The sequence below is a fragment of the Heterocephalus glaber genome, unplaced genomic scaffold (assembly GCF_053883595.1).
Source record: "Heterocephalus glaber isolate CG9 unplaced genomic scaffold, H.glaber_assembly_v1.0 deba00001545, whole genome shotgun sequence".
Lineage (NCBI taxonomy): Eukaryota > Metazoa > Chordata > Mammalia > Rodentia > Bathyergidae > Heterocephalus > Heterocephalus glaber.
In genome coordinates this window covers 1,919,164-1,941,046 of record NW_028258338.1, presented here as the reverse complement: position 1 = coordinate 1,941,046, position 21,883 = coordinate 1,919,164, and the positions used below count along the sequence as shown (strand labels likewise).

Below are 21,883 nucleotides of genomic sequence, written 5' to 3'. Positions count from 1 at the left end.
TAATCCTGGGCAAGTCATGCTCTTGGATTGTGAAGTCATCCCCACTCCTTTTTTTTTTTTTCAGTGCTTGAAATGGAACCCAGGACCTCGTGTACTTTAGGTAACCATTTTATCACTAAATACATGTCCCCAGCCTGAGTTTCTTCATCTATAACATGGGGACAATGCCTGCCTCACAGGGATGTGGTTAGGATTAGAGGTAATAATGTCACATGTTACCACGATGCCCAGAACAATTTTGGTGTTGAAAATATTTTACTGAATTAAACTGAAATGCTCCTTTTAAGAGGGAGGAAGACCATAGGACTGAGATACCTGAACACTTTTAAGATAAAATATACATAAATACCCTTGCAGCTAATGTTTTCCACCCCCTGGCTACTGTTTTTCACTTCCAATGGATAAAATGCCTCAACATCTCTATTGGCTAATGTCATTCCCTTTCCTGTAACTAAGCTTCCTCACCTCTGCACTGCTGATGTCCGTTACTCAACCCTCTTCTGGCCAACCTCTCTCACTGCAGCTAAGCCATCATCTCTCTGTTCCCACTGATTCCTGTCTTCCTTTGTGCTTGGCTAAAGTCCATCACTTCACTCTTAACAATATCCATCACCTGCTGGAGCTAACACAACATAGCTCAAGTCCTTAAGGTTAATGAATTCATCAGCTCTTGACTCAACTCTCACACCACCCACTGGCTTCCAGCTCAACTCTCAAACTCACCTTCCCTCTCACACCAGAACCACCTTTCATCTCACCTGCCTTAACTAACTCACCTTGCCTCATCTCTCCTACATCCTTTGTTCTTTATCCCCCTCACTGTCCTTCTTTCACCTGCCCTTCCCAGCCACGTTCACCCTGGTTAACATCCACAGCCCATTCCTACTACCAGCCATAACTCACCTCTTCCTGACTAATATCATCCATGGTACCCTTTGAGAGTGGCAACTTGATATCCTGCATCTTGCATGCCTGTAGCAAGTTGTGGCGGTCACTGCGCTTCTGTTCAAGCTTGGTTTCAATGGCTGTCACCTCCTTCTGTAAATGAGTCATTTCCCTAAAAGGGTCCAGGGAGCTAAGTGAGACCCAAATCTGGCAAGCTGCCTGTTCTACCTACTTCCTCCCACCCTGGGCCTGAACCCACTCACTTGTTAGCACCTCCCAGTTTCTTACGAATCTCCTCCATCTCATGATTCTTGTCATTTACTTCTGACTTCTTGGCCAAGTGCTGATTCTTCAGGTCTTGTAGCTGAGCCATGGTCTCATCTATGATCTTCATGTGTCTTTGTTCCTCCTGGTCACAGCAGGGAAAACAGGAAGAGGTGAGGGCTTTCCCATTTGACCTTGGGATTGTCTCCTCTTGCCCCATCCTTCCCACCAGGCAGTGTGTTGCAGCTTCTCAACAACAAGCTCTGCTTTTACAAGCCTCCCATCAACCCTCAGCCTTCTTTTACCTTTTTCTAAATTATTTAGTGCCCGTCCCCAGCCCAATTATATAAACTGCCCACTGCAAAAGAGTTCTAAGTATTGAAAAATAATAAAAATGAGGGGGATCACTCATAATTCCACTAGCCAGAGATAGCCAATTAACATTCTAGCATATTTCCTCCTAGCATTATTTAAAAATAGCTTTACCTAGTGGAGACTATATTGCATTATGTATTATGATTGTACTGTATTCTATATTCTCACTTAATATTATATTTGAACATTTTTTCCACATTTTTTTTCTTTTGTGGTGGTACTAGGGATTGAAGCCAGGGTCCCAGAACCAACCCCTCATAGATCAAGGGATGACTCTACTATTCCTGCAACTTTCTGCTAAGTCGAAAATTATTTCAAAATAAAAGGTCACATGAATACATTATCCTGAATCATCTAGATATAAATCTAGTCCTGGCCCAGGATTTTACTGCCTGATCTGCAACTGCATTTAAGATTCCAGTGAGACCAAAGACGACTACTATAATCATCAGGGGTTAATGAAGCACAAGCAACCAATATAGGCAGGCATAATAGTCAAACGATGTTAGGAGGGAATGTTGTAAGGGACAAAAATTTGATGATAATTTAAAGATGAAAGATGTTAAGGAAAGAGTCATCACATAATACATAGGCATGCTTAACTAAAAGAAATGAGCTGTAGCAGTCACTAGCATAGTCACACTGAAGTGACTTGATTTCAGCAAAATATCATCATCTGTTGCACTGAATTTACATGACGTCTGAATTTGGGGTTGGGATGCTTGAGGCTGTGCCTCTAAAGGTATTTGCCAATCTACTTATACCATTACTTTCTACTCCTCACTTCTTCTGTGAGCCCCTAGCAATCCCACTTAGTATGTCTCAGGCTAAGTTTGAGAAAGCTCCTCGACAGTGTTAACTATGTCAAGATCATGCCAATGGATGAGATGCTATTCATTTACAGTCGCTACAAACAAGTGACTGTGGGCAACATAAGCACAGAACAGCTCAAGATGTTAGATCTCAAAGGCAGGGCCAAATCCAGAATCAGCTAAAAGAGATTACTAAGGAAAATGCCAGGAAAGGTTATGATGACAAAGTAGAAGAGCTAATGAAATACTGTATTAAGAAACTGGATTTGGTTGCCAGCCTTGTATTTAACCTAAAATGATGCAATGTCTTGTTTCTCAAATATGTTATTTCAGTTGTTGAAGGGCTCCAAACTCGAACTATCTACTACTTGAACAGTAAAGTTTGAAAAAAATCTGCCTAGTGTTCGTAATTTTGCTTGAAGTCAAACCGAAAATCTGACTTGAAAAAATCTCTACAAGCCAAGTCAGTCACATGTCACATCTCACCATGGACAAAGGGGTGATAACTTCAGTCTAAGCGTCGCTCTCACTCAGACAACACACTGTATAGCGCTTGTGTTAGTGTGCTAAAATGTTTGTCTTTTTTTTTTACACTTGGTGTAAAATATTGTAACCATGGCTCCAAAGAAAGTGATACCAGCAATAAAGCTAAGAGGAAAATGGTGAGAACCATGATAGAGTTAAAGAAAAAAATCATTGCGAAATTTGTTAAAGTCCTGGAAAAGTGAATTTATATAAGTGTAACTTTTGGGGCTCAGAACCAATTACTTGGTTTTTCATTATTTCTTTTGGAAAAAATATGGCCAGTTCTCAAATTTTTCAGTGTTCAAACATGAATCTGGAAAGAACTGAACTTGACCACCGAGTTATCACTGTATTGTGGATGATGTGAAATAATGAAAATAACCAGTTAACCTGGTTCCTCAAGGTTCTTCAAGATATGGCTATAACAGATTAGGGGTTGAAATTATTACTGACATTCCTTGATTTCTTTGTGCCTGAGAGCAATTAAAAAGTACATTACTTTTAAAACATTTTATTCATTTTGTGAGAACTTAAATTTATGTTTGTCTTGGCTTTTGGTTAAGTGTTCTACAAATATATTTAAGTAATACCAAAGATTTAAGCCTAGACTGAAGATTTTAAGGAACAGTTTTGCTTTAAAAAGAGCCTGTGGTCAGGCATGGTGGAGCATATCTGTGATCCCAGCACTTGGGAGGCTGAGGCAGGAGGATCATAGCAAATTTGAGATGATCCTGGGCTACATAAGTGAGTTCAAGGCCAGCCTGAACTACACAGAGAGACTCTATCTCAAAAAACCAAACCAATCCAAACGAAAAATCCCAAACACAAAAATTATTTGTGTACCCACTGGGTATGGTGACACACACACTTAGGAGGATGAGGGAGGAGGATCGCTGCAAGTTTGAGGCCAGCCTGGGCCACGGTGAGTTCAAGGCCAGCCTGAATTACATAGCAATACCTTGCCTCAAAAAAATAAAAGCAGTTTGGGGATGTAACTCAATGACACCGTGCCTGCCTGGCAAGCACAAGATCCTGAGTTCAATCCTTGGTATGGTGTGGGGGCGGTGGGGTGCGTGCAACAATAACAAAAAAAGGGTCTATGTACTAATGAGGTTTGAAGACCACTACATTACACAAATACATGAATGTAGTATGATTTGCTAAATTCCCACTTGCCAAGGGGAACTGAGTAATTTCTAATTTGGAAACACCAATATTGCTTGTAATAAACATCAACCTGCTTGCACAAAGTTTTGCCAGAATTCTGGTTATCTTTTCAGGTATTACTGGGTTAGAGGGTATAAATGCATTCTGAAGACAGCTGATGGATGGTTGCCACACTGCTGAAGAATACTGCAATGTTGGTACTGAGCATTGTTCTTTTGTTTCTAAATCTTGGGTAATTAAAAAAAAATCCTGAGTAATGTGGTATTATACTCAATTGTTGCTTTAATCTGCATTTCTGATATCTGATAAGGCTAAATTATTTCATGTGTTTATGGGCTATCTGCATCTCTTGGATTGTTTGTGCCACAATTACTCATTTTCCCTCTAGTTTAGTCTTGGTGTTTTTCCTGACTTAGATGAGTGTTATAAATTCTGGACATTATCCTTCTGTTTGTCACATCTATTTCAATTTCTCTGTCTTTCAATTTTCTCCTTCCTTACCTTCTTGAGCTTTTCTATCTCATTTTCATCTTTTTTCACTGTCTGCTCCCACATGTGTACTTTATCCTGGTCCTCCTTCAGTTGGTTCTTTTCAAAATCCAACTGGATCCCCAAGCGAGTCTTCTGATTCTCAAACTCCAAACTGTGAAGTAAAAGAGGAACGAGATGCAGGGTTCAGAGTTTCTGAGTTACTTCTAAATTTCATTCACTATCAGCTCATCCATTCATTCATATACACTTAAAATGGTTTCTCAAAGTTGGAAAACTAAGTTCCTCAACCTAATACCAAGAACATGGTATGAGGCAGGGGGGACTAAGACAAACCCTATTTACCCCTTTAAGAACTGGAGACTGTAGAATGTTCCCAAGTTCATAGTAGGCACCAAAAAGTCCATCTGAACCAAACCCACCAGCTAGTTAACTCCTATTAAGCTTCTATGTACTTTATGGACATTACCTCTAAAATTCTAATCAACAGCTCCACAACTAGTCTTTATTATCCTATTTATAAAAGAAACAGGCTAACAGGTGAAAGACCTTGCCAATACCACACAGCTAATAATCAGCACATATGAGGCTAGAACCCCATATGAACATCAAAACCCAGGCCTTTTCCCTTATACCTTTATTACAATATATTATAGTGGGTTAAGAGGATTGTTTTTCCAACTCTGTCACTTACTAGTATGTGATCTCCAGCAAGTTAATTAATTATATTCTCCATGCCCCAGATTCCTCATTTATGGAAATAATGACAGAACTTACCTCAAAGTTACTAGATTTTCTTATGAGTTAATATGTAAAAAGTCCTTAGAAGCATGCCTGGCACACAGAAACTACTCAATAAATTTTAGTTATCACCACTTCCAGGTATACTAGCTGCATTCAACTCATCTTTATGCCCAGATGCTTTGACTCTATTATCCAAACCTCTTTCTGAAGATTTTAGAACCTCTTAAGGGGCAGTTTGGGTAGTATAAGAACATGGGAGAAAATACTTGGATTCCTATTGCCATTTCCTCATCTCTTTAGAACCTCAGAGCGTGGTACCAGCACACAGACATTAGCAAGCCAGGCAGGGCTAACTTCCAACTGCCCCTCCAACCCACAGTATGGTGTGAAAGATGTAGCCAGATGTCATGCTAGCAGCTATTACTGTAGTCACTATAATCCAAATGGAATGTAATTAACTGTAATTTTGAGCTATGCAATTTTAAGTCCAATTTCCTAAGTATGACTCACAAAGCTCTCTGTGATCTGGCCCCTGCTGACCTCTCCACCACCCCCGCCTTCCTCCTGACCCTGTTTTTATGCTCCAGACATTCAAAGCTACTTAGTATCCAGAACAAGGCATACCCTCTCACACCTCCAAGCATGCTGTTCTCACTTCCTGGACCTCCCTTCTTCTGTAGCTGCTTGGCTGGCTAAATCCCACTCACTCTTTAGGATTCCAGTTCATCACTCCTTGTTCTATAAATCCTTTCCTGATGATTCAGAGCAGGTTTTTAGTTTCTATTATGCTTTCTTGGGTTTCTCCTTTTTAGAACTTCAGTTGCACAGTTGAGATAATCAAACCCCACAGCACATAACACACTTACCTTTGCTGTCTATGCAAGATCCTTCCTTGGTCTCCTTTGTTTCAATTCCTGATTGTCATCCTATCACCTTGCCCAATGTGAAAACACACCCCACACACATTCTTTTTTTTTTTTTTTTTTTTGTACTGGGGATTGAACTCAGGGCCTTGATGGAACCACTGAGCTAAATCCTTGGCCCACACACATTCTTAAAAATATTTATCTTTGTAAAATGTCATTGTTTTTAAGTTTACACAAATGAAGTTACAAATTTCTTACTTTTCCAGTTAATACTGTTTATAATTTCTCCATGTAATTATTTATAAATCTATTGCCTTGAAATGCTCCACAGTATTCCATAGTCTGTGTATTTATCACATTTAACTTACACTTTCCTCCAGTGATGGTCATTTACATTGCCACCAACATTCCACAAATATAGACTATGCCAAGATAAACAACTCTAAATGTGTTTCTTTAGGTGATTAGGTGGCAAGACTCACTCTCTGGAATACATATCTATAAAGTGTGTGTGTCTGTGTGTAATCTTCACATACTAAAGAGGACATATGTAGACTTTTCACTAAATACTACTAGATTGTTTTTAACTTTCACTTCTCTGATTAAGAGTCTGAACATCAATTTCTACAGTTGTTAGCCATTTGAGCTTCTCTTTCCATGAAATGCCAACTATATCCTCTGCCCATTTTCCTATTAAGTCTCTTTCTTGGTGTTGTTTTTATTTTTCCTTATGGACTTGCAGCTCCTTGAAAATGTTCTGTTATTTTGTGTCTACCTCAGTCACACCATCAATCACACTGTATTGAAATTGTTGATTTGCCTGTTTGCCCAAGCACTCCATAAATTCCCTAAGGAAAGAGAAAGCCTCTGATTCAATTCTACAACCTGTGAGCCTGGCTTGTGGCAAGAGAGCAATGCATATTTACGGTTTGGGTGAAGGGCTGGACAAACTGTTGACTGACACCTGGGTCGGGGGGTGCAGATCTCTTTCAACACTATCATCTTTCCCATCTTCCCTGCTCCCCTCCAATACCTAGCACAGGACAACCTGGCACAAGGTGGGCAATCAAGAAAGACTGACTGAATGAATGAAAGTAAGGAAGAAAGGGGAAGCTTGTTTGGTTCTCATTACTCCTCAAACTAGAACCCCCTCCACACACACATCAGGATAATGATAACGTGTGTTTATTCCTCTTAATAGGTGCTAAGTATTGTGCTAAATACTTTACAAGGATTATTTCATCTGATCCTCCCAACAATGTCATAAGATAGGTAACATTATTTTCTCAATTTATGGAAACAGGCTTAGAGAAGTCAAGTCACTGCCCAGGATAATGAGTTGTGGAGCTGGGATTGTAATCCAGGTAAACCAAATTTAAGGGGGCACTCTTATCCACTCTCCTATGGTATACTGCCTACCACCTCCCTGATTTCCCTACCTATAATAAACTATTGTGGTTCTAAGAGCTGGTTCCTGCCTTATGACTGCATCTGACTTTCAAAGATGTAAGGCTAGGGCCGGGGATTTAGCTCAGTGGTTCCACTGCCTGCCCCTCAAAAGCGCAAGGTCCCGAGTTCGATCTCCGGTACCCAAAAAAAAAAAAAAAAAAAAGATGTAAGACTGGATGGAGCCTCAGGGGAATGGATCTCAGTCTTTTATCAATACTTCCACTTACCGCTTCTTGGCAATTTCATTCTGCCGTTTCACCTTTTCCTCCTCAAATTCTCGGATATTGCGTACACCAATCTCCCGACAGAACTCTTCAAATACCTCATCCTCCACCTGAGGGGAAAAGCCAGGGAAGGCATAGATCCACTTGGTCAGAGTACTGCTTCTAATCTCAGTCCTGTCCTGACGCACATGCTGGCATGGCTCATCCCCCACCAACCTGATTCATCTTCTCCTTTAAGTCCTTCATTTCCCTCTCTCGGCTCTGGATGATCCGCTTGATATCATTAATTCGAGGTCCAAAGTTGGCCAGTTCACTCTCCAGCTTGGATTTTTCCTACAGGCAATGGGTTAAAAGACAAGATATAAGGCTCCATGGAGGAAGAGAGCTACACTGACTACATTGGGCCCACGGCCAAGGAAAGCTAGCTCTCCAGACACTGAGAAAACAAAACTCGGGACCACTGCCCTAGTCAATTTTCTATTATCTCTCACTGGAGCCATGTAACTGGAACTTTGGACTCCTCACGAGACTTGCTTAGCCAGCTTCAATCCACAGGGCTGAGTGCAAAGAAACATTATTAGTTACAGGTCCACATCCCCTTATCTATAACACCTGGGACCAGACATGTTTTAGAATCTAGGCTTTTTTTTTTAGGAAAAAAATTATATATACACACACTACATATTATAGAACACCTCCAGGATAAACTGGGGAAGCACCCCATAATCAAAATCACATTTAATATATCTAGAACAATACTCCCACCCACAGGATTAAAATGCTTGAAGCTCACTTTCAGTTTACTTTTAGAAGTTAAAATAATTGAATGAATTATGCTAAGAATAGCACTTTATATTTTCTCAGCATCTACTACTCTAAGCATTTTTAGATATTAATTCATTCCATTTTGCTATGACCCTATAAAGTAGATACTAATTCCACTATTTTTGGGGGTGGGAAAGGGGGACATAGAGTCTTGCTAAGTAGTTTGGGCTAGACTTGAACTCACTATGTTTGGTAGCAATCCTCTTGCCTCAGCTGGGATTATAGGCATGTGCCACGTCTGGCTAATTCTACTCGTATAAAGGTAAGAAAGCTGACACTAAGAGATTAAGTAACTTGCCTACTGTTCCACTCATGACTAAGTTAATATCTGAACCTCTGGCTATTGAACTCTAGGCTCTGCTTGTTTTGCCCGAAGTGGCTGGGAAGAAGAATGTGAGTGTTCACCCACAAAAAAACCTAGGCTAGGAATGTGAGGATGGCCTTAGAGGACTGGGCTGAATGCCAGGCCCCACCTGGAGATTCAGTGCCAAATGCCGTGTCTTGGTCTGTTCTAGGTCACTCTGTGAGTACTTGAGCCGCATCTGCAGTCCATGGGCCTGAGACTGCACCTGACGCAGTTCGGCCTCTTTGCGTTTTGCCTTCACCTGTTCCTGAAGGGAGCAAGAAAAAAGAGCTCAGTGACAAGAAGGTGGCCTTGCTGGCTCAAAACCCCTTACTCCTAGGGACCAGCACTGCCTATAGCTTACTTTTAGTTCCTCTGTCAACCGCTCCTTTTTCTCTTTCAACTTGTCTACTGCTTTTTCATCCCAGCGCCGAGCTTTGGCCTTCAAGTCACTGGCCCCACCAGAGATGACTCCTGACTTCTGGAACAGGGTCCCATCTAATGCCACTGTCTATACACAGCAGGAAGAAGAAATAAATTGAACAGAGGAATCTCCAGTACTGAGCCTATCTAGCTCGAACCTGGGCAAGGGAATCCACACCTTGTGACGCTGATGGCCTCCAAAGGCAATACGGCGGGCATCCTCTACATTGTCACAGACAAGGGCATTGCCACAAGCATACTGCAGAGCTTTTTTAATGTGAGGTGGCTCATAGCGAATCACATCAATCACTAGCTTGGCCCCCTTCAGCTCCCGGAGTTTCTCATCTGTAGGTTTCACCTGTGAGAAGAAGTTCAGTAAGTGGTAGAACATGAAAGGCTAAGGGGAGGGACCACCAAAATCAACCCTAACCCCATCCCCACAAGCCTCACCTCCAGGTAGTCAAGAGGCAAGAAGGTCTCAGGCTCCCCACGTTGCTCCTTGATATACTGAATACAATCCCGGCCTGTCTTCTCTGAGTCTACAATAATAGCATCCATGTTCTTGCCCAAAACCTTGGTCACAGCAATCTGATACTTCTTTTGTGTGGGCTGGCAGAGGTCAATAAGGCGGCCATACTGAGTAAAGGAAGAAGGCAAAATGGAAACATGAGGCTTTTGGGAGCTGGCTCAGGAATCTCAATTACTAAGCTCGGAAAAAAGAGGCAAGCTAAAATCTGTATTAGGAAAAATGAATGCAACTATACTGCCTAATGGCCAAACCAGCCCACTAATTTTGCACCTGTGTAACTCTACCCTTTATGAATGGGAATGGACTGAGGGGAGGCATTTGCAAGACTACTATTGCTGCCTATAATCTAGACTAGCACAGTGGCCAATCCCAATGTTCCTTCCAAAGATGAAAAAGTTTGGGTAACAGGAGGCTAAAGGAACGAATAAATGGGTCACATAATGTAAAAAAAACCCAGAATAATATTAACATTTTGAAAGAGGCTCAGAGCAAGAGATGACTGTTTCTTGACTCAATTATATCAGATATCCAAAAGAGTAAAGCTATAGGTTTTCCAAGACTATCCCTGCTTTTGGGACCTAATAAGACTGAACTGAAGCCTATAAACCTGAGTAGCCTGACCCAGAGAGACATTTTCATATGATATAATTGACTAAATTACTAATTAATGACTGAATGGGATTCCAATAACGTTCCAGTACATTCTGATTTATGATTGTTATGTGTATTAAGACCAGGGGTGAACTCTGATATTGTGAAATAAACATTTAGTCTTAATTCTCAGTTCCTAACATACATCACCAAAAAATGAGGTGGTAACAATAAGTTGACTGATCACTGGCCACTTCTAAGTAGCTAAGCTTTAGGATGGGAGCTAGTCAATGAAAAGACCAAGGCAAGAGTAGAAGGTTGGGACTTTCAGTGCCACCCTACCCCACCCCTAATCTCTGGGGAGGAAAGGGCTGAAGGTTGAGTTGACCAACAATGGCCAATGATTTGATCAATAATGCTTACATATTGAGGCCTCCATAAAAACCCAAAAGCTCTGTGTTTGGGAGATTTCCAGACAGCTGAACAAGATGAGGTACCTGAAGGGTGATGTATTTGGAACAGGCATAGCAACTCCATGCCCCTTCTTCTATACCTCACACTATATATCAGTCCCATCTGCTATTCATCTGTATCCTAAATGGGTAAACGTAGGAGATTCCCCAAGTTGTACGAGCCATTCTAGCAAATTAATCAAACCCAAGGAGGGGGATCATGGGAAATCAATTTATCACACTCAGTCAGAACCACGGGTTACAACCTAAGGCTTGCAACTGGCTCTGAAGTAGGGGCAGTCTTGTAGGACTGAGCCCTTAACCCGTGGTAGCTAGAGCTACCTCCAGGTAGATAGTGCCAGAATTGAACAGAGTTATAGGACAGCCAGCTGGTGTTTACTACCAAATCACTTGGTAATTGGGGAAAACCTCCCACACATCTGATATCAGAAGCAAAGTGCTGTATTGGTTATATGAGCAAAAGCATTGTGGTTTCTTCCTACCTTGCCAAGGAACATAGAGATAGCCTCCATGCTATGGAGGAAGACCCTATTCTGGCTCCCAAGCAAAGGCTTCAGGCAGTCATGTCTGAATCCAAATTGATCGGTGCACATCTCACTTTTACTATTTCACAGACTACTGCCACCCTAGAACTATGCCAGGTACTTTACATACATGTATCTCAAATTCTCATAAGCACTCAGCAAAATAAATATCCTATCAGTTCTATTCTTCCATCCCCCAAAACCAAATATGGTTTCCCAAGAATCATCAGATGCAGAGACTCACACTAATTCATACTCATCTCCCCAGCAGTGTTTAGAGGAGTGACCAGGAAATATGTTTGGAGCTAAATTAAGTTGAACCCAAGGACAGGATAATATAGACATAATATTCAGGAAACTTGGGAACTCAGAATTTGGAGAAAGAAGCCAAGAGATCTGATAAAGCACAGGGTATCCCTAAAAGCTAACAGGTTAACTGGTACATTCCAAGGGAGCTCATATAGAAAACTGCACAGAGCTACTTTCTGGGAAAGTAATTCCAGCCCCATGGCTACTCTCCCGCTTTCAAGGGCTTCCCTGCTTCTGCCCCAATGGACACAGCAAGACAAACCCTTCAAGGTAATAACTGATGTGGTAAAAAGAACATAAGCTTAAGAGTCAGGATAAATTGGGTTTGAATTATAGTTCCTCCACTCAAGCTGTGCTTCTTTGGGCAAGTCATTTAACCTCTCTGAGCCTTGCTTTCCTCAGCTATAAAAAGTAGGACGTGCTGTGAAAATCATATAATAATGAGTGTAAGAAATCACTTAGGAAAAGTCCAGTCTCCAGTCTTACCACAGAGCCAGGGTAAAGACGCTTGATGCTTTCCATTATCTCTGCCTTTCGCTGCTGGCGGCTGCTCTCCTGGCGGTCAATGCGGGCATCCCCCAACTGCTCCATCACCTGGTTCAGCTCCTTATTGATCTCATCGATCCGCCGCTTGGCCATCTCCACCTCCTCTGTCAGCTCTCCCTCTAGCTTTTTTTGTTCCTCTAGGGACTGCCTACAAAGGGAGAACACGAAGCACAGAGCTACTGTGAGAGATAATATGCTATGAGACAATACTGTATTTCTGGTTAAGAGACTCTGGCAGTCCTGCTTGAAGAGGGGCAGAACATGTGAGGAAGAACAGGCATGGAAAGAAGGGGAAAGGCTGCAGAGTCACATACTTGCTAGTGGTGATGTATTCCTCCAGCTTCTCAATCCGCTTCTGATTCTCTTCAATCTCCCGCAGCTTTTGCTTGATCTTGGCCTGGGTAAGAAATATATTCCATAACCAAGGGTTGATCCAGTTAACTCTAAGATCATGAGACCCTGGCTTACACTTCCTTATGTGCCTGGTCCTCCAAGAGCTCAAGTCCAGGACAATCTGTCACTAACACAGGAAGCCTCCTAAAAAGCAGACACACAGATAGCATCTAGTTTGGTCTGCTAACTGACAGGGGCCTCCTAGGGCTCCAGAACATAAGTACTGTACACAGCCTGGGCTTCCTCACTATTCAGTCTCAAACTAAGGTAAAATACAGCTTCACAAGCCTTTCTGAATCTTTTCTCATCTGTAAAATGTGACTAATTTCCACTTCACAGAATATAAAGTACTAAATAAAAGGTAGCTATTAATGCCACCAACATATTAAGTATGTAAAAGCAGAACTTACCAGATCTTGTAGGATCTTAAGAAATCTAACAACTTTATATCATCATCATTGATATCAGGCAATAAGTGAAATATAGTTGGTAAGAATATGAGCTTTAGAGCTAAGTTCATATCCTATTTCTGCTGCTGAATAACTGTATGGCCTTAGGCAAATCACTTCACCTCTGTTATGGTTTCCTTATTTGGAAAGTAGGGATAATAGCAGCCATACCACGAAGGTAGTCATAAATGAAGAATTAAATGAGTGAATGTACATAAAGAATAGTGCCTAGCACACAGTTAAGTGCTTCATAGACAAACATTATTATTTCCTTTTCTAGGAAACATCATCCTTGATTTTTTTTTTTTTGGGTGCTAGGAATTGAACCAGAGCCTTACACATGCAGAATTTACACTCTTCCACTGAGCTATACCACTGGCCCCCAGACCTACTCTCAACTCTTGCCCACCTCTGTCTCTACTTTCTTCCGCTCTTCTAGATCCAGGCGGTCCTGATCAGCTTTCTGGTCTCTATTGAACTTCTCTAGCTCCTGGGCCAAAGTAGCTGCTCTCTTGCTGGCTTCTTCTTTTAACCGATGGTATTTCTTCACCTGTGTTAGGGACAGGGAAGGAAGACAGGGATGACTGAGTCAGCCCATGTTAGCCCTGTGATCTCCTTCCCAAAGCAACTCCTTCCAAAGGTTACCTGATTCTCCTCCAAAGTCAAGTCTCTGCCCTGACTCTGACTCTCCTCTTCCATTCGTTCCTCGAACTCCTGCCGGGCCTTCTCCACTGACAGCATTTCCTTCTCCAGCTCATCCATGTCACCTTTACGTTTCTTGTAGTGTTTCTGAGCATTCTGCAGGGACTTCTTGGCTGCTTCCAATTTCTTGATTTTGTGGGAAGTATTCTCTTTGGCTTTGATGTACTGAGGCCGCTTCTGATTCAGCTCTGAGTCCTTCTCCCTTTTGCCAGAGGGGAAGAGGACAACCAGTTAGCACTGTGGAAAAAAGGAGGAGTTCCACTTGTTTTATCTAAAGAAAGCAGAGCCTGAGCCCCACAATCAACTTTAGGGAATCTCCTAAAAGACTATGGGCCTGATGCCCTCATAAAGCCTCAAAAAAGGAGCAACCCAATTACTCCCTGGAAACTATAGCTTCAGCCTAGCATTCCAGCCACCAGGTAAGGCAAGTTACCATCCCTGCTAGACCAGGTTCCTCACTAACTCCCAAAAATAACCTGTGTTTATTAAGTTGTCCCACATCTCCTCTAACCATTTCAAATTTCTATCCTTTAAGCATCTAATTTCAGTTTTTCTCGCTAGGACAGACTTCTCAGTCACTCCAGTGACTGGGCCTCCCATAGATTCCTCTCTCACTTGGCAAGGACACTTCTTCAAGTTCTCCTTGCTTTGAGTACCTGCCTACCCAGAGCATGAGTATTTAAATATTCTACTTGTCACAAATGCAAGCCATTTATACTGGTGCTGGCCAAATCAGGTCAAGGAGAAGATAGAGAAACTAATACAGGCACTGGAATCTAGGCTCAGAGGAGCCCCAGGGAACAGCACAGCCTCTTGGTTTCTCACAAGTACAGACCCAGGTCTGACTCTTACTTGATCTCCTTCTCAATCTGCTGCTGCTCCCGCATCATTTTGCCCAGCTCCTTCTTCTTCTCCTTTAGCTCATCCTCAACCTTGTCCATACGCTTCTTGTCCTTCTCAATCTCCTTGTTCTTCGAGGCTAGTTCCTTGTTGAGTTTCTCAATTTCTACTTCATTGTGGTAAAGCTTAAAGAGCTGCAGCTGTACCTGAGCTCGCACCACCTCGTCCTTCAGGCGCTGGTAGCGGTCTGCCTGTGAAAATGGGAATGGCAACAGTGGTAGGGCACTCGCTACACCCCGGCCCCTCAGAGCCAAGAGGTAGCCTAGCCACCTACCTCTTCTTTCTCTTGTTTGGCCTCCTTGCGTTCAGCTGCTATGTTTTTCTTACGATGATAATTAAATTGAGTGTCCTCTTCAGCCTTCACCATTTCCTTCTTTCGCTTATCATATTCCTGCGCCAGCTCCCCAGAGCGACTGATCTCTTCAAACAGAGCTGTCCTCTCTTTGGGGTTCTTCATGGCAATAGATTCCACAGCACCCTAATAAAGATTAAAACAAACTCCCTAGCAAGCTCAGTTCCCCCTGCCCACACTCACTGATTATTTAGAAAAGGTTTGCTGATCCCTGCCTCCCGACTGGTGCCACATTTCACATGGGGATTAGAGAAGCAGAGGTAACTGAAAAGACAAACACAAAGATAACAGTGTGTTATGTACAGTGACGGAAGGAGCACAGAAAAAGGAATAAATGAAGCTTGGAGTGGAGGGTGGGAGACTGGTAAGGATGTCTATCTGGGAAACTTCCAAAAGTGATGAATTTGGAAGATGGAGAAAAACTAGCCAAGAAAATAAAAAAGGCTGAGGATATAGTGCTTGCTTAGCATATGTGAGGTCCTCAGTTTGATCCCCAGAAGTGGAAGTGGCCAGAACCAGAGAAGGGAAAGGGAAGGGAAAGGAGGAAGAAAGAAGAGAGAAAATGTTATCCCATGTAGAAGAAAATTAATATGTAAATACCTGCATGTCAAAGATAGCAGGTGAATCTAGGAAACTGCAAATGATTTAATTAGGTTGGAATGTAAGATGAGAAGGAGAGTATTGGTAGATAAGGCTAGAAAGATAGGCAAGAACCAAATGACAATGTTTCCTGAATGACAGGTTTAGGAGTCTGGATTTTTATCCTAAGGTAATGGTTCTCAAACTTCAGTATTTATTATAGTAACTTGAAGAGCATGGTAAAATACAAACAGCTGTGCCTCACCCCATAGTCTCTTCAGTCCATAGGACTAGAATGGGGCCTAAGAATGTGCATTTGTAACACAGTCCCAGGTGGTATAGATATTGTCATTCTGGGGACTATAAGAACAACTAAAAAAGGAATCACTGAAATGCTTTAAAGAAAGAAGGGAGAGAAACAGATTTGGGTTCTTACAAGATGAAGCTGGAAGATGAACTAGAAGGGGCCAGACTGAAATCAAGAAACCTACTGAGGAAGGTGCTACATTATTTTAGGGGAGAGATGATGAAGCCTGAGGTGGAACAGGCCCAGGGTATATGGGACGAGGGCTAACAAAAAGTAGATAGCCAATCACTGTTTAAAATGCACACCTGAAAAAAGAGAGAAAAAAGAAAATGCACACCTGGAAGACAAGGAAGTTACGGGCTTTGATGAGAATGCCCAACTTCTCTAATTCCTCACTGTACTCATGTAGCTGGACCACTTTGTTGTTGATCTTGTACTCAGAGGAACCACCTATAAGAAAATGCATGAGTTGGTGAAGATCAGGCCTTCCTCCTATCCCAGTAATGAGTCTAACCACCTCCTAGGACCCAAGGAAAGCTTTTCTAACCAGCTTTACCCACCTACAATGACACGCGCAAAGGTGCGGTCTTCAGCACCCTCTTCGGAGTAGACCATGCTGACAAAGGCCCGATTAGCAGCTGGCTTGCCCACAGGCGCTCCATGGATTAGGTCCCGAAGCGTCTTTACCCGCAGGTTGCTGGTTTTTTCACCTAGCACAAAGCTGATAGCGTCCATGAGATTTGACTTACCTAAGGGAGGAGGGGACAAAGCAGAGGAGTGAAAATCAGGAAGGAAAGGGAAAAGGAAAGAAATAAAGGAGGCACTGAGAGGAATAGACATCACTCTATTCAGGGCACAGAAAAATGGGAGAATACTCTGCTGCCCTCATGAAAACTGGGCCCAAGCAAAGCTCTGGGTCAAAGACTAGAAAAAACAGTCCCTTTGCTGTTATTACTTACAGCATCCAGAAACTAACACTCCCTAAGGAAAGAGTATATTCTTAACAATGGATTGTCCTGCAACCTTTAACAACACAGGCCATGAACACAAAACAAGAAAGATATAAAACTCTATATAATTTGATCTCAACAATGTAAAAACAAAAAATGGGCTAGTGAAAAGGGGAAGTTTTTTTTAAATTTCAGTATTGCAAAATGAAAAAGTTGTGATCTGTTGCTTAACAATGTGAATATATTTAACACTAGTGAACCGATACACTTAAAAGTGGTTAATTTAGCAAATTTTATATGTATTTTACAATTTTTAAAAGGGCATATTCCAGTTATGATATAATATGAAGCATCCTAGGCCAAATGTGGTGGTGCATGCCTGTAATCCCAGCACTCCAGAGGCTGAGGCAGGAGGATGGCCACAAGTTTGAGGCCAGCCTGGGCTACATACTGAGTTCAAAGCCAGCCTGAACTACATACTGAGTTCAAAGCCAGCCTGAACTATAAAGTGAGAACCTGTCTCAAAACAACAACAAAAACCAAACCCACCACACAACCCTATGAAGCACCCAGCATCAGCTACAAAGTGTCTTCCCAAAAATACTTAACCTGAATCTAAACAAGCCTTTAAACCTACATTCTAGTTTCTAGGAAATACAGCAGATAGAGAAACCTGGTAGTTGATACTATGAGGAAACTTTAGGACAAAAACAGAAGGTGATAGTCCACAAGACAACTATCGTGGTCTTTCAAAAAAGTCAATGTCTGAAAAAAAAATAAAGTCCGTGTCTAAGCTGGGGTGTAGCTCAGTGGGATAGCACTTGCCTAGTATGCTCAAGGCCCTGGGTTCTATCCCTAGCACCCCCCCACCCCCATAAAAAGGTCAATGTCTAACAGGAAATGGGAGAACCATTATAGAACACAGGAAATTACCAAGATACAATAAGTCCCCTACTTATGAACGAGTTCCGTTCTGGAAGAACGTTCATAAATTGGATTCGTTGGTAATCCAACAAAGTGCGTCTTATACAGTACACCTGTGAATCTTATAGAGTATACCTGTGAAAGTTCACAACGGGAATGTTAGTAAGTCGGAGACTTACTGTATAAACAAATACAGTGCATGAACTTTGACTGGGCTCTGGTTCAAAAAATAAAAGTATTTAGGGGTGAAATGTCAGTAAGTCTGCAATTTATTTTCAAATGATTAAGCAAAATACACATGGATGTTTGCAAATTTTCATAATAAAAACCTGGGGAGAAGGGAAGCTATAGGAAAATACATGAAAATGTAAACAGTATAACAGCAATTGCTTCTGAGAAGGAAATAAGGTAACTGAGGTCAGGGGAGAGTCTCTTACATAGTACCATCCTTTGGGATTTTCTGAATTTTATACAGCATTGTGTGTGTTTCAGCTATACAAATAAAATCAGAGTTTTGTTTTTGTGCTACTGGGGATTGAACCCAGGGCCTTTGCTCTGAGTTACATCCCAAATCCTTTTTATTTTTTTTGAGACAGGGTCTAAATTTCCTAGGCAGGACTTGAATTTGCAATCCTTTTGTCTCAGCCTCCCAGAATGCTGGGATTACAGGTGTGTACCACTCCACCCAGTTCTTAATCGGTATTCTAACCTAAAGAGTGGTTATTTGGGCCTGGGATTTAGCTCAGTGGCGCTGCGCCTGCCTGGCAAGCACAAGGTCCTGAGTTCGATCCCCAGTAGAGCAAAAAAAAAAAAGAGTGGCTATTATATTTTTAGTGGTGGTGTTACAGTTTTATTTTCTTCATATTAGAATATTTTTTTTTTGGTACTGGGGATCGAACTCGGGTCCTTGCGCTTGCACAGCAAGCGGCGAAACGATTGAGCTAAATCCCCAGCCCATATTAGAATTTTTAAAAAGACTTTTTTTTAAGTTTAGACTAAGGGGCCGGAGATTTAGCTCAGCGGTGCTACCGTCTGCCTCGAAAGCGCAAGGTCCTGAGTTCAGATCCCCGGTACAAAAAAAAAAAGTTTAGACTAGGGTTGGAGGGTGAAGAGATAGGTTAATTTCTATAAATTCTATCTCAGGATTGTCCCCATTCATGTTATATGACTGAATTGAGGATGTGATTTCCAGCGCCATTCTACCCAACCATAAAAATGGTCCTTCCATGGAAGCAGAAAAAAGTGATTAAGACTTTGGACCCAGGTGTGGAGGTGCATGCCTATATTCCCAGGTACTTGGGGAACTGGTGTGATGCATTGTTGCAAGTTCAAGGCCAGCCTGGCCAACTGGAGGAGTGGGGTGTGGTTTATGGGCAGACCACATGCTTAGCATGCAAAAGGCCCTGGGTTCAATCTTAAGCAGTAAAAAAAAGAAAAACAAGGTGGAAGAGGGGCTTGTACAACAGACCCAGACCAGTTTTAATACTACTTTCACTATTTCTTAGCTTATCTCATCCCCTGACCTGGAAAAAATGAAAAGATGACTTATAGGTCTAAAAAATAAATGGCACATTCACTTGGAGTAAGGGGAACACAGGCCTTGAAGTATGGCAGGCATGGATTCTAATCCTGACTCTGAAAACCACAGGCAAATTATTAAACCTCTGTACCTCAGGCTCCCCAAGTAAAAAGAGAAGGCAACGGCATGCTTTATTGGGTGTAAAGCATTTGGGTGAATGGTTTGTATTCGTCAAACCCTGGGTTCAGTCTCCAGAACCAAAGAGTCAGTCTTTTAGGCACCAATTTCCAATCTTTGGGCTTCTCCCATGATCTCCAGGGAAGACAAGAACATCTCACAACCAAGAGCCTCTTTACACAATCATTCGATATTTTAAACATTTTTATAATATATGGTACAAATGGCACACCAATAAAATGTTTCAAGGGATGTCTTGAGAGCACTCACAGACTAGTTATGAAGACACAAACCCATACAAAAGAAATACAAGACAGAAGAAAATAAACATTAATGTGTACAAAGTGTCTACTGTGTGCCAGACAGGAAGAGCAACAGAGAAGGAATCAAGGAATAATACCTTGTAGAGGTGGACTTGAAGAATGAGGCAGGAGGTAGTCCAAACAAGGACGTTTTTAGAACAGTATACAAATTTACCAATGCTGAGGGGACTGAATGCCAAGTGCATCCTGGCTTTTTCCACAGGGCCACAACACCAAAACCCTAAGAAACTAGGTGCATTTCCATGCATTAACCCTCTAGGCCAACGGTTCTCAAACGACCTGGGAGAAGTAATTTTGTGCTCTGTCCCCCTACAACAGGCAATGTACACAGACATTTTTCCTCGGTACCGGGGACCGAACTCACAGGACCTTGCACTTTCGAGGCAGGGGTGGTACCACTGAGTTAAATCCCCGGCCCTGTACACAGACATTTTTGTGTCACACCTGGGAAGTGGGGGTGCTATCATCTAAGGGTAAAAGCCAGGAATACTGCAAAACATACTATGTACAGGACCAGCCCTACAACAAAGAATTATCTCGCTGGCATGCCAACGTTAAGAACCCGTGCTCTAAACAGAGATCCAAATTCAGGCAAGATTCCAAGGAGGGTGTTCAGTATGAGTTACTTCACAGCAAGGGTAGACTCTCAGGCTAGAAAATCTCTGGAGTGGAGATCACAGCAGGATTCCCAATGAACCACTTCCGGGGCGCACATAAGAGAATCCAGAGTACCGTATGTAAATGAGGAACTAAGATATGAAATAGACATCACCTGGAAAGTGACCACCCAAGTAACTCTCACACTAACCTGTCCCATTTCCTGCATAGCCTAAAATTATCTTATTTTTTCCTTCATCTTCTTTCTCCTCTAGAATATAATTTCTATGAGAACATGCATTTAGTGTATTCAATTCTCTGCTATTCCACAACTTGAACAACTCCTGACGAACATTAATTAAAAACATGTAAGGGCCGGGGATTTAGCTCAGTGGTTCCGGTGCCTGCCTCGCAAGCGCAAGGTCCCGAGGTTCGATCCCCGGTACCAAAAAAGGAAAAAAAAACTTTTTAAATTTGGAAGGCTAATGAATTCAGACTTTTGACAGTTTCCATGGTAGGAAAGGAGCGAGTCCGAGGCAATATTACCTGAGAAATGAAAGACCCAGATACCAAGCGTTCAAGCGCTGGGTCTCAAATTTAAAAGTGCCGCTGCGGGAAAAGTGAGCAAAAAGGAACGAATTGGAGTCTACCAATGCTAGGGGGCAGGGGGACCGGGGGTAAAGCTGGAGTGAACGGTTTGGGGATCGCAGGCCTCGGCAAAGCTCCCAGCTGTGCCACATTTTCCAGATGGATCAAACAAGGCTGGGAAGCTGGAACCAGCCAGACGCGGCGAAGCGCGCGCCTGGCGTAGGCTCTGGACGCGCCTCTTTTGGCGGGACGGGGCAAAGGGCGGGGCATCATACAGTTTGGCCAGTACCACTCCGGCAGGAGCGGGGGTCGTAAAAAACTCGGGGAACTGATTCCTGGGGAAGAAGCTACAAAGGACCCGAGAGCGGAGAGCGGGCTCGAGTCGGACCCCCTCAGAAGAAGCTAGGAATCTTTTAGGGTTCACAAGGTTTCAGGTTGCAGGGGCTGTGTTGTTCTACTCTGGAGCCGGAGAGGGGGATCCAGGCCAGGACGTGGGCAGGGCCGTAGCCGGGTTTATCTCACCAGAGCCATTGGGTCCAATGATGGCGGTGAACCTCTGAAACGGTCCGATAATCTGTCGACCCTTGTATGATTTAAAGTTCTCGATCTCAATCAATTTCAGGAAACCCATGACGGCGGCGACAGCGGCAGTGGGAAAGGCCCCGCCGCACGCCCGGGAACTGGGGTAGCCCGCGCGGGAAGCGCCGCAGTGCAGGCCGGGAAGAGGGTAAAACTCGCGACAATAAGCCCATGCCAAGCG

General features: G+C 42.6%; 1 protein-coding gene and 1 pseudogene across 3 annotated transcripts in view; one reads left to right on the top strand and one right to left on the bottom strand.

Moving 5' to 3' along the window:
- Positions 1-21,847, bottom strand: part of Smc1a (structural maintenance of chromosomes 1A) — a 51,432-nt gene extending 29,585 nt beyond the window's left edge. For 2 of the 3 annotated variants that reach the window (XM_021251232.2, XM_021251233.2), the window contains exons 1-18: positions 21,646-21,842; positions 16,606-16,794; positions 16,383-16,495; positions 15,082-15,285; positions 14,760-14,998; positions 13,851-14,109; positions 13,615-13,755; positions 12,678-12,760; positions 12,304-12,511; positions 9,842-10,027; positions 9,570-9,749; positions 9,333-9,479; positions 9,099-9,236; positions 8,017-8,133; positions 7,804-7,910; positions 4,530-4,671; positions 1,149-1,294; positions 904-1,057 (exon numbers count right to left, since the gene is read on the bottom strand). In XM_021251232.2, coding sequence (XP_021106891.1) covers positions 904-1,057; positions 1,149-1,294; positions 4,530-4,671; positions 7,804-7,910; positions 8,017-8,133; positions 9,099-9,236; positions 9,333-9,479; positions 9,570-9,749; positions 9,842-10,027; positions 12,304-12,511; positions 12,678-12,760; positions 13,615-13,755; positions 13,851-14,109; positions 14,760-14,998; positions 15,082-15,285; positions 16,383-16,495; positions 16,606-16,794; positions 21,646-21,754 — 2,862 coding nt within the window. In that variant the 5' untranslated portion in view covers positions 21,755-21,842. Of the gene's footprint in view, positions 1-903; positions 1,058-1,148; positions 1,295-4,529; positions 4,672-7,803; positions 7,911-8,016; positions 8,134-9,098; positions 9,237-9,332; positions 9,480-9,569; positions 9,750-9,841; positions 10,028-12,303; positions 12,512-12,677; positions 12,761-13,614; positions 13,756-13,850; positions 14,110-14,759; positions 14,999-15,081; positions 15,286-16,382; positions 16,496-16,605; positions 16,795-21,645 lie in introns of all 3 variants that reach the window. The other variant, XM_004873513.4, reaches the window with a different exon arrangement.
- Positions 2,342-2,635, top strand: LOC106008543 (acyl-CoA-binding protein pseudogene; annotated as a pseudogene).
- Positions 21,848-21,883: the final 36 nt, after the last annotated feature.